The 10,789-nt window shown below is 48.9% G+C and overlaps 1 protein-coding gene across 1 annotated transcript; it reads left to right on the plus strand.

Moving 5' to 3' along the window:
• Positions 1–1,065: 1,065 nt before the first annotated feature.
• TAC3 (tachykinin 3) lies at positions 1,066–7,442 on the plus strand. Its single transcript, XM_008579677.1, has 7 exons — positions 1,066–1,146; positions 1,739–1,857; positions 4,262–4,370; positions 4,564–4,593; positions 5,186–5,239; positions 5,607–5,681; positions 7,330–7,442. Exons 2-6 carry the CDS (start codon positions 1,744–1,746, stop codon positions 5,678–5,680), a joined length of 381 nt encoding a protein of 126 aa, XP_008577899.1. The 5' UTR covers positions 1,066–1,146; positions 1,739–1,743; the 3' UTR covers position 5,681; positions 7,330–7,442.
• Positions 7,443–10,789: the final 3,347 nt, after the last annotated feature.

The raw sequence follows: 10,789 nt of genomic DNA on the forward strand, positions 1-10,789 counted from the left end.
GAAAAGGGAAGCAATTAGGAGATCAATGCTGGGGCAGGGGCGGGGTAGGGCTGCAGTTCAGCCATCGTGTTCTGTTCCACCTCTCTGAGATTACAGCAGGACGATAAAAGTTAGAGCTCTAGATGGATGCAACTAAGTCAGGCTAATTCAGGAGTCAGAAGGAACATGGTGGGGAGGCCGAGGGGAAGAGGCATTAGCACTGGTGAGGTGGTGGAAGGAGGCACACACTGCATTACACAGCAGGTAGAAGTCTCTGAATTCCACAGCAGGGGGGAAGTACTCACACTCAATTGGCTGAGGGCCAATGTGATGGGGCAGCTCCTGCTGGGAGGAGGACAGAGAGAGAATGAGGGCTGGGGGTGGGGGGGACGCCAGACTCACCTCCCAGTCCTCAGGGTCCTAGCCTGGTGGTTCTGGTGGTGGCAAGGGAAGAGAGGCACCTACCTGCCTGAAGCTGTTCTAGCCTGGCAGTCAAACCTGAAGACCTCCCAGTCCTCAGGGTCCTAGCCTGGTGGTTCTGGTGGTGGCAAGGGAAGAGAGGCACCTGCCTGAAGCTGTTCTAGCCTGGCAGTCAAACCTGAAGATTTAAAGGGCAAGGAGCTGGTGGATGGACAAGGAGGGGAAAGAGGTCCAGAGTTCACACCTATTGAGCTAGACCCTGCATGGAAATTTTGTGACAAACCATACACAACATTCCTTAGAGTACCCAGCTCAGGTGCTGCTGTAAAGTGGGCTGCTGGACAACTCCAGCTCACTGCAGGATCTGTGACTGTGTGTGTGTGTGGGGGTGGGTGGGGTGTGTGTGTGTGTGTGTGTGTGTGTGTGTGTGTGTGTGTGTGTGTGTGTGTGTGTGTGTGTGTGGCTGCTGCAGTCTGCATTCTCCTTTCCCCCACCAGCTTCCCCCTCCCTTCCAGCTACCCTGGGATTGGTGACTCTCAGCCCCTCCCCTCGGCTCCCCCAGACCCTCCTAGAGCCTTTATCAGAGAGCTGAGACTGAGTTCCTGCCACCTTCCCCATCCCCTCCAATCTGTTTCTCTCTTCCTGGAAGCACCAGCAGCACCGGTGTGTGTAGGAGCTGGCAGTGCTCCCTGCCAGTTCTCCGATCCTGTCAGACCATCCAGCGCCAGGCTCAGAGCTGCTCCACAGGTAGGCACAAGTGGGAGAATGTTGGATGGAGTGCAGCTGGCACCAAGGGACAGGAGCCAGAGTTAGGAGGGAGTAAAGGAGATGGCAGACTTCACCATAGGGGAGCAGGGTACTGGGAAGGTGAGCAGAAAGAGCCTGTAGGGTCAAGAGCTGGTTAAGTATGGAGCTTGTGGGTGCAGATTGCTTTTTCCATACTGGAAAGTTTTTGCCTGAGTCTTGGGGTTATCTAGTACTTAAAAATAGCATCCAGGATCCCTCCTCAAGCCAACTAAGGAAACAGCCCAGTGCATGTCCTATAAATCTATCACCTTCCCTAGGAGCCTGAGTACCCTGGCACTATTGCACCATTGCTCATTACAGGTGCACATCCGCGGAGATGTCCGATTAGGGATCAGGGAAACTGAGCCCAAGGGATGTACCCCTGCTCAGAGAGACTCTGCTCTCTCTTCAGACCAGGGTTTGGAGGGGAGGGGCGGAGGCTGAGGAAGCAGGTCAAGCTGGGCTGCTGGTCATGAGCGTCTCCTGAATTTCACTGTACTGTATTCTCCTTCTGTCCCCCACTTCCCTGTGTCCTGTCCCTTTGCCCTCCAAGGCACCATGAGAAGCACCCTACTGTTCATAGCCATCCTGGCCCTCAGCCTGCCTCAGAGCTTTGGGGCTGTCTGTGGGGAGTCACAGGAGCAGATGGCACCTGGAGGGGACCACAGCAAGGTAAGGCACCCCCTGGCAGAGTACTGGGAACACCGTGGGAACCTGGGGCTCCACCTGTCTGGGCAGCTGTAGGAAGGAAGGTGAGGCAAGCCAGGCTGGGAGTTATGTGGGTTATCCATCAGAGGGAATTTGTCTCCCTTTGGATTTCTCTGCCTCTCTGGTTCTCTCATGTTTCCACTGTCTCGGTACGTCTTTGTCTCTGTCTTGCTGCATGTCTTTGACACCTTGTACATAAAAGGTGCCCTAAAAATTTGCTGTTTGGTTGATTGACTGGTGACTTTGTGATTGGATGGTACTGCGAGGGGTGAGCTGGGGTGGTCTAAGGTCCTCTATGGGCTGGCTCAGGTTCTGTCCCTTCGCTGGGGACAGATTCCCTCCACTTCCTGGATGGTATGAAATACAGTCAGAATTTCTCTCCCCGATGGTCATTTGTATGCTATTTTACCTACCAGTTACATGTGTTTTATTTTTGAAATGAAAAGAAATTTAAATAAATTATTTTATCCTCTGCTCATTCATTCCCAGTAACCTCAGGTGCTTCTAAGATCCCAACCCCTCCCCTTTTTCTCACCTCCCCCTATCTGCCTCTATTCACTGCTTAGGATAGGAAAACAAAAACCAAAAAACCAGGTGAGTCCTGATTTCCAAAGTTCCTCTTTAAAAAAGAATAGGAATTGTCAGGGTAGGGGTACTGGGGGAGAGTAGGGAAGAAATCTTCAAGGTTTTGAAATGATAGTAATTACATTGGTACAAATGCTTTTAAGATGATTACAGGTAGGACTTATTACAAATTCAGTATGGGAAGTCTAACTGCCTCTCCAGCTCAAATCTGTTTAGCATCTCATTACAGGAGGTGGGCTGAGTATTCAAACCATTTGGGAAAAGTAGCTGCTTGGGAAGCTGCGTGCTGGGCCAATAGAGAGATCACCAGGGCAGCCTTGCAGGTGGCAGAAGTCGCACCAGATCCAAAAGACCAGAACCCATTGAAAAAACACCCAGGGACTGCCAAATATGGGCTTCACCCTGTGTTTGGAGCAGCAAGGTTTCAGTCCTAGATAGTCAGGGTACCCGGGTTCTTGTGAGACAAAGTTGCTGCAAGACCTTAGGCAATGAGATGTCCCCTCTGCCCCTTTTGGTCAATGAAAGAGAAGGATTGCCATCCAATCCCTTCTCCCCAAGGGTCTGTGAGATGAGGGAAATTGGGGCAGGAAAAGGGTAGGATGTGTGTGCCTAGGCAACTGGGTAGTTATGTGTGGAGTTGTGTCCTGTGCAAATGCACTTCTGAGTGTGCACAATAACCCCAGGATGCCTGGGCTCTGGAGAGAGATTCAAGGTGAGAATCGCCAAACATCACTATCATTGTCTCTGCAGCTGCAATTAACTGGGTGTTTGGTCTGTGCCCACTGCCCTGCTGTGCCCAAGTTGCTAAAAAATAAAAAAATAAAAAATCACCAGGACAATCAAGAGCACTGCTGGGCAGCAGCTCCAGAATCTGGGGTTCAGTTGTGGGGGAGAAAAGAGGGTACCATTCTGAGCATATTGCCTTCCTGAGATCCTAGATCCAGGGCAGAAAAAAGAGAGAGGTAGAGAAAACCAGAGGCAGATAGCCATGGAGAAGAAGAGACAGTGAGAGGCAGTGGAAAAACAGGGAGAGAAACATCCGTGGACATAGCACAGAGTGGTGGAATCTCAGGGTTGCAGGTATGCCCCAGCTGCCTACTGCCACTCGTCCCCAGAACTGAGTCCTATCTGTGAGTCAGTCATGGAACACAGACTAAAGGACACCTGCTCTGACAGACCTTTTTTGAGACTGGGGGACTTCATGGCTCACTCACTAAGTAGACAACCACATCCTTGGGCAAACTGGTTCCTGATATGCCAGGGAGAAAAGAACCTATGGCTCTTCTCACTGAGAGTTGGCAGGAGCTGGGATGAGGCCCCAGGGGATAGACCCCTTTGAGCTTGGGAGATAGTGTAAACAACTGTCCCAGTTTGAGCATGGGAATTCCCACATCCCAGGAAGCCCTTAGTCCTGGGCAAACCAGGACAGTTAGCCAGACTACAAGGATGCCCAATGCTTTCCTCTCACCAGGGAAAATCTCACTGTGCATATGAATCACCGGGGAGTCTACATAAAATGCAGATTCTTTCTCAGTAGTTGTGGGGTAGAATGAGATTCTGCATTTCTCGGAAGCTCCCTAGTGGTGCTGGTGCTACTGCTGGTCCACAGACTGCACTTGGGGTGCCCACTTCTTTTCCAGCGTAAACCAGAGGAAATCCTGAAAGGAATAGAATGTTGGATTCAGCTGTGATAGGCTCAGGAGGAGGCTGTTTCTTATGGAAAAAGAGTGAGTAGATTGGGTGTGAGCCTCCTTTCTCAGCCCTCTTTATTTCCTTCCCCTAGAAGTACTCGGACGTCTACCAGCTGCCCCCGTCGTTGCTTCAGAGACTCTATGACAGCCGCTCGTTCTCTCTGGAAGAATTACTCAAAGTGCTGAGCAAGGCTAGCATGGGTAGGAAGCAGCCCTGGGGAGAGAGGGGGTAAGGGACAGATTCTGAAGATTAGATGGCCTGAGAGACCCCTTCAGGTGGGAGGGAGATAAGACATGGCTTAGTGAATTGGTTAGGGTTGAGATCTGAACCCTCCTCTAATGGTTCCTTTCCAGCTTTCACTTTCCATTTACACACTTGTTCTTGGTTTCACAGATCCTAAGGAATTGTCACCTCCCCAGAAACGTGAGTAGCCCCTTCTCCCTCCCTGTCTCTGCTGACCACTTGCTTAGATGTCCATGGGAAGGGGGCCAAGGGGCCATTTTGGCTGGCTCCATCTCAGCGGGCACAGACAATATGCCAGCTGTAACTGCCCAGCCAGCCTTTCCTGAATGGGAGAGGCCACCAGGACTGAGGAGGAAGCAGGCATGAAGGAAGTGGTGGACTCTCGCGGGCACAGACAATATGCCAGCTGTAACTGCCCAGCCAGCCTTTCCTGAATGGGAGAGGCCGCCAGGACTGAGGAGGAAGCAGGCATGAAGGAAGTGGTGGACTCTACCTCCATTGGCTGGTCATTGGGGACCAAGAGGACCTCTTGGTGGCCATGAAGATTCTAAGCCAGGCACCTGGTGGGGCAGAGAATTCTTGAAATGTGGAGGAGGGAGAGATGGGCAGAGAGGTTGGGCTTAAGGGGATATGCCTGCTAGCCGTGGAGAGTCGAGCTGCAGCAAGATGAAGAAACAGACCAGAAACCCAGTCTCAGAAGTCTTGACACATGTCTGGGGAAATGCATCGTTCCCTCATCATCACTGTTGACAATGTTGGCCCTTTTCTGCAGGTGACATGCATGACTTCTTTGTGGGACTCATGGGCAAGAGGAACATCCAGCCAGGTAGGAGTGCATGGAGGTACAGTGGAAGGGTTTGGGGTAGCAGTGAGGAAATGACAGAATTCAAGTGCCTTGTATTTGTCACCAGAGGGAAAGACAGGTCTCTTCTTAGTTGCAGTGAGGGTCCTTTGGCTGCTTCCTCCCAACCAGCTTGGACTGACAGCCAAGTGCTCCTTAGGAGCAGAGTAAGGAGACCTTCATAGTCCTGCTGCAGCTGGGAGGGAGGGACAGGGAAGTTCTGCTTCTTCCCCATTCTCCCAAATCCGTCTTCTTGCTGCCCCTCATAGCCAGCCCTCTGCTGTTGGGTCAGGGTGAAGGTCACATTCAGAAAGATTGCTCCTAACTACGCTATTTATTTACTTCACCCCAGACACTCCTACTGATGTGAATCAAAAGAATGTCCCCAGTTTTGGAACCCTCAAGTATCCCTCCAGTGCAGAATGAGGTAAGGATTGTTGGTTAGAGAGAGGAAAGGGGACTGTACGTGTGTGTGTGCATGTGTGTGGGTGTTGCTGATTGTGCATTTCCTCTGATGCTACAGGCATTAATGCTCATACATGTGCCCTAAAATACACTGCCGGTGCCCAGCCCACTGGCAGTCAAACACAAAGACACTCAGAGGCACATGTGCATGCACGTGCACCATCCTCTTTTTCATCTCTCTGCCCTGTATCATGGACCCTAGATGACTACTGAATAGAGGAAGTGAGTGGTAGAAGATGGGGAGAGGGGCTTCCCCTGGGGCTTCTCTGATGGGCAACTTCAGAGAAGTTGGAATTGTTTGGACTTCATTCTCTTGTGACCTGTCCAAAAGATGGGGAGATCATTATCTGATAATTACAGGTACCACATCTAATTCACAGACGAAGCATTTGCCTCCCAGGTAGTCTGAACATTTCAGTTATTCAGAATCCTGGGTCACCAGGTCTAGATGTTAGTCATATACAAGGACGATTCAGGAAAAAATGCAAGGAACTCTGAAATCTAATGGGGAGTAGCTGGAAACCATATCTTAGTTCTTCCAAAGAAAGAAGACAGGGGGGGGGGGGGAGACGGGTTGGGAAGGCTCAATAATCGCAGAGAGACTCCTGCTTCTCTCTGTGTGTCACTGTTACCCATACTCATTGGTCTTGAGGTAGCCAGCTGAAAAGCCAAGGAGATGGCTCTTGATGATACCACCTGTGTGTGACTTCCTAGGACCAGAGACTGGGTCTGGCCCCCCATTTAGTGTTGGGTGAGAGGGCATAAAGAGCTGTAATAACTGTAACTCGCTGATTACATGGTACTTACTGTATCATTTTGCTCTCATTAGATGGTTATTTCAGTCCAGCCAACGGCCAGATAATTATACAGGCAGCTATATCTGGATGACATACTCTCTTCCAGCGTTATGCACTGGCCATAAAGATAATTACAGAGCAATTTTGCTATAGTATTTTATACAAATTGCAAAAACAAGTGCATTGTGGAAATCTTTTAATGTTTGCTGGTGAATCCAGGCTCTTTCAGAGGGACCAGGTCCATGATTGCAGCCTTCATAATCTCATCACTGATGGAGCATTCTCAATCTGTTAGGTACCAGGCAGAATAGGACATAAGGTCCCTGGGGGCTAGCATTTAAAGGAGATTAGACAAGATGGATCAATACAGGTCATTTGTTCATCTTATTTTGTTCATGTGAAACTGCTGAAAAAGGAAGTGATCCCCTGACCTGTCCTTCTTCTGGGAGGTTTCTGGGAAGAGGAGGGACTGGCCAAGGCAGGGAGAGCATTAGCACCAGGGTGCTTCATATGGGACTGTGTGGATGCCTGGCTCATGAGGGTACTAGGATGCTGTAAACTTGGTTACCACATCTTTCTGCATCCCCCAACCCACCAAAAACACACAGCTGTTTAGAATAGCATGACAAATACAGCAGCTCGAAGTTGCAAGCACCTTCCGCTAGCAGAGTTCAGTCCTCTAATTCAAAGGGTTTGGGGAAAACTGAGTTAAGACTTCCCTTCTCTCTTCTCCCTAGCCCCACCAGCGGGTGATCGATGAGAGCGTCACAGGACATAAGATGTGATTTCTTTTTTTTTTTTTTTTGTCCTCAGCACTTCTCTTCTGGACCGCTGGGCCGCATCATGAAGACACTGTTCCCCTGTCCCAATTCCCAGGTGCATACTCTCCTATTTCCCTTTCTCTTCCCCAACTTCGTAACATTCTTGTGCTTTGAATCCATAAGATGTGATTTTTTTTTTTTTTTTTTTGGTCCTCAGCACTTCTCTTCTGGACCGCTGGGCCGCATCATGAAGACACTGTTCCCCTGTCCCAATTCCCAGGTGCATACTCTCCTATTTCCCTTTCTCTTCCCCAACTTCGTAACATTCTTGTGCTTTGAATCCTTCCCCATCCTTCCTACAACACCCTGTGTAGAAACTGTATACTGACTATTCCCAATCCCAATGGGCATTGACTATAGATTCCCCGGGAGTTTCTGTAGTGTCCTGTATTAAAAACATAACGTCTCTCTCTACTCCTCAACAATAAAGGATTTTTACATATGAGTGATGTGATGTATTTGGTTGGTTGGTTGGTTGGCGAGCTTTTCTTTTCCTTCACTCTTCCAGCTACATCGTACATACATACATATGATATGTACACACACATATTTAAATGGAAGTATCTATTTTGTACACATATTGATTTCCCCAACAGTGCCTTCCACAGTGCTTTGCACAATTAGTATCAGATTTATTTAGTGACTAAAAGAATAAAAAAATGAATTTGGAAGATAGTTTCTAACATCAAAGACTTTCACAGACCAGCTTCTGATAAAGAAAAACAGATGTTCTGAATGGCTTGTCTGCATTTCTAGGATGGGCCTGGAACACATCAATCCCTGAATCTGACCCTACATAATTAGAGAGGAAGGTAGGGATCAAGCCTTGCTAAGACACAGCCACAGAGGAGGAGGCACCTATAGCACTATGCCATTTTTCTGTCTCCAAATATTGAGCATGGGTTCTATGACAGATCCTGGGGATAAGATGGTGATCCATATACAGACTTTACGGTCTGGCAGGACTGCAGACAGCACACAGAACTTGATCCAGCTAGAGTGGGGAGTGGACAGGTAAGGTACTGTAGAGGCCAAGAAAGAGGAGCAGATATCTTCAGCATTAACTGGCCCCTCAGTTATTAGAAAGGGGAAACATTTATTTCAGACTCCTCTATTATGTGCCTGTTACCAGCCCCCGCAGTGCTGGCCTAGTAGTCCTCAGAATGTGTAAGGCACTTAAATGTGGTTGTGGGTGTCTTTATTAATCTGATGTGCCAACTATCACAGCACACTGATACTAATGGAACAACCTGGGAAATCATCAGGCTTCCTGTCTTAGCCTGGTGCAAGGGTGTTTGTCATGCCCCTAGGTTGCACTGACATAAAGTTGACACTCAGTTCTCCCAAGGCAGCATAAAGACAGGGCCATGAAGCCAGAGGCCACTTCTTGTAGTTCTTTCACCCCAGTGAAAGTTCTATCTTTCCAGAACCCGACTAAGGCCACTTTAGACCAACAGCTGTACGGTGGGGGGCCAGGAAAGGAGGGAGGGCTCACCTCAGCATCGCCGTTGTCAGCTTTATAGCCAGAAGTCAAAGAATGCCCACCTAAGATCCCAGAGACTTTCTCTGGTAATTCCAAAATGATCTATCCATAGGTTTTTCAAGTGGGGACACTTTTGCAGAGTCTGGGGTATTTTGGGGGGTCATAAAAGCTTCAAAAGTTGTTTCTGCTTAGACTTAGTGGCAGTTGGGCATCTATGCTGAGATGAGACAATTGCTTTGCCAAGTAGGGGCATAAATGCGGAAAGGTTGCTCTCTGGTGGAACTGACAAAAATTGCATACTGGGGATTCCAGAAAAAATGAAGACAAATTTTAAGTCTAATTCCTGTTTTTGTACTTGAAGAACGTGTGAGGGGATGCTGACCCTCCCCTTCCTGTTGTAAAGAGGTTGATGACTAAGGAGATCTGGTCAAAAAGACCTTGAATAAATTCCTGACCTTTTCTTCTTCAGTTAGCTTTGTGTATCTGAATCATTGTGACTGTGGTGCTTTACTTTAAAAAGACTTTGGTATAAACCGTATAAACTTTTATATATATCCTTCAGGTGGTTTGTTAGCATGTGAAGTTTCCTGGGGTCAACACTCCAGAGACAACTAAGGTAGTTGGTTAGAAAGACTGAATAAGCCAAGGCCCTTGCAAGCCCTGCAGCCTCATGTCTCTAGAGTCATACTGGAGGTCTGGAGCCTGCTGGTTGTATGATGTGCCACTTCAGAGGGACTCATTCACCTTGCCCAGATGTGGGGTCTTGGCCTGCCACTGGAACATTTCATTAGCTTCCAAGCGACCCTTTTACTAGAGGGCAAAGCGGGTTTCCCCACCCCAAAACTATAAGAACATGTCACATCTTGTTTTTGTGTCTCCTAGCTAACAAATATTACACGTTTGGCAGCATTTGGTATAGTGCTTGCTTTTGGTATAATCTAGTACCAGTAAGTGAGGTTTTGGAAAAGAGGACACACAATCTCCCTTATTTATCAAGAGAACTGATGACTGCTGAATGGCCAAACTAGGTTAGATCAGTTGTCAACATCCTGTGTGTTCCTTCCTTCCCATTTGTCTATCAAGGAATTACTGAACCCCACCATGTGCCTGTCCTGGGGGTTGTGCTTGGTTGCTGGCTATGGTCAGGCAGTGGGTGGGATGGGATAGGATGGGAGACAGGGTGAAACTGAAGGGTCCTGGAACCTGAGGGCTTCCTCTGTATTGAGGAGGGAAAGTGGGGTGACCAAAACTTCTAATGTCTTGGGGCAGGGGGAGGTGGGGTAGGAAATTTTAGTTTGATGAGAATTCTTGGGCAGGAGCATTTGATGAGAGGATTTTGGAAAAGGGTGTGGAGTGACAGAGTTCTAGAAAAAGTTGGGGAGGACAGGCTTCAGGAAACAGGCCCGGGGTGCCAGAGTGCAGTGGGATGCTGTGACTTCCTTCATGTGGCCGTCTAGGTGGAAGGAGCGACAGCAGTGAATTATCAGAAGGGTCCACCAGCGGTCTAGCCCTCAAGTGTTCTTTTATTCATTCATTCACTCATTCAAATAGGCTTTATTAAGCACCTATCATCTGTTCCAGGAAGAGTGGGAAGAGGGGAGATACAGCCGTGTGGGAAAACACAGATCCCCACTTTCAGGAAGCTCACAGCCTAGTGGAGGAGACATTAATCAATAATCTTACAACTTTTTGTAAAACTACAACTGCAGACGTTTTGAAGAGAAGCTTTTGGAACGGAGACGTAGAAAAAGGGAGGCGATGAGGGTTTAGAGTTTGGATAGGGTATTTTCACTCTCCAGGCACCAAGGAGAGGAGGCAGTGGTGCTCTACGCGGGGATCAGCGCTAGGAAAAAGCCAGGCCTGGGGTCTCGGAACTCGCCTGCCCTGCTAGCGCGGGGACCTGGCGCCGGGCCCCACCGTTGGGGGGCGCTGCCTCCTCCCGGGCGGCGGGGGGCGCTGCGGCCGGGCG

This window comes from Galeopterus variegatus, unplaced genomic scaffold, assembly GCF_000696425.1.
Source record: "Galeopterus variegatus unplaced genomic scaffold, G_variegatus-3.0.2 Scaffold1936, whole genome shotgun sequence".
Lineage (NCBI taxonomy): Eukaryota > Metazoa > Chordata > Mammalia > Dermoptera > Cynocephalidae > Galeopterus > Galeopterus variegatus.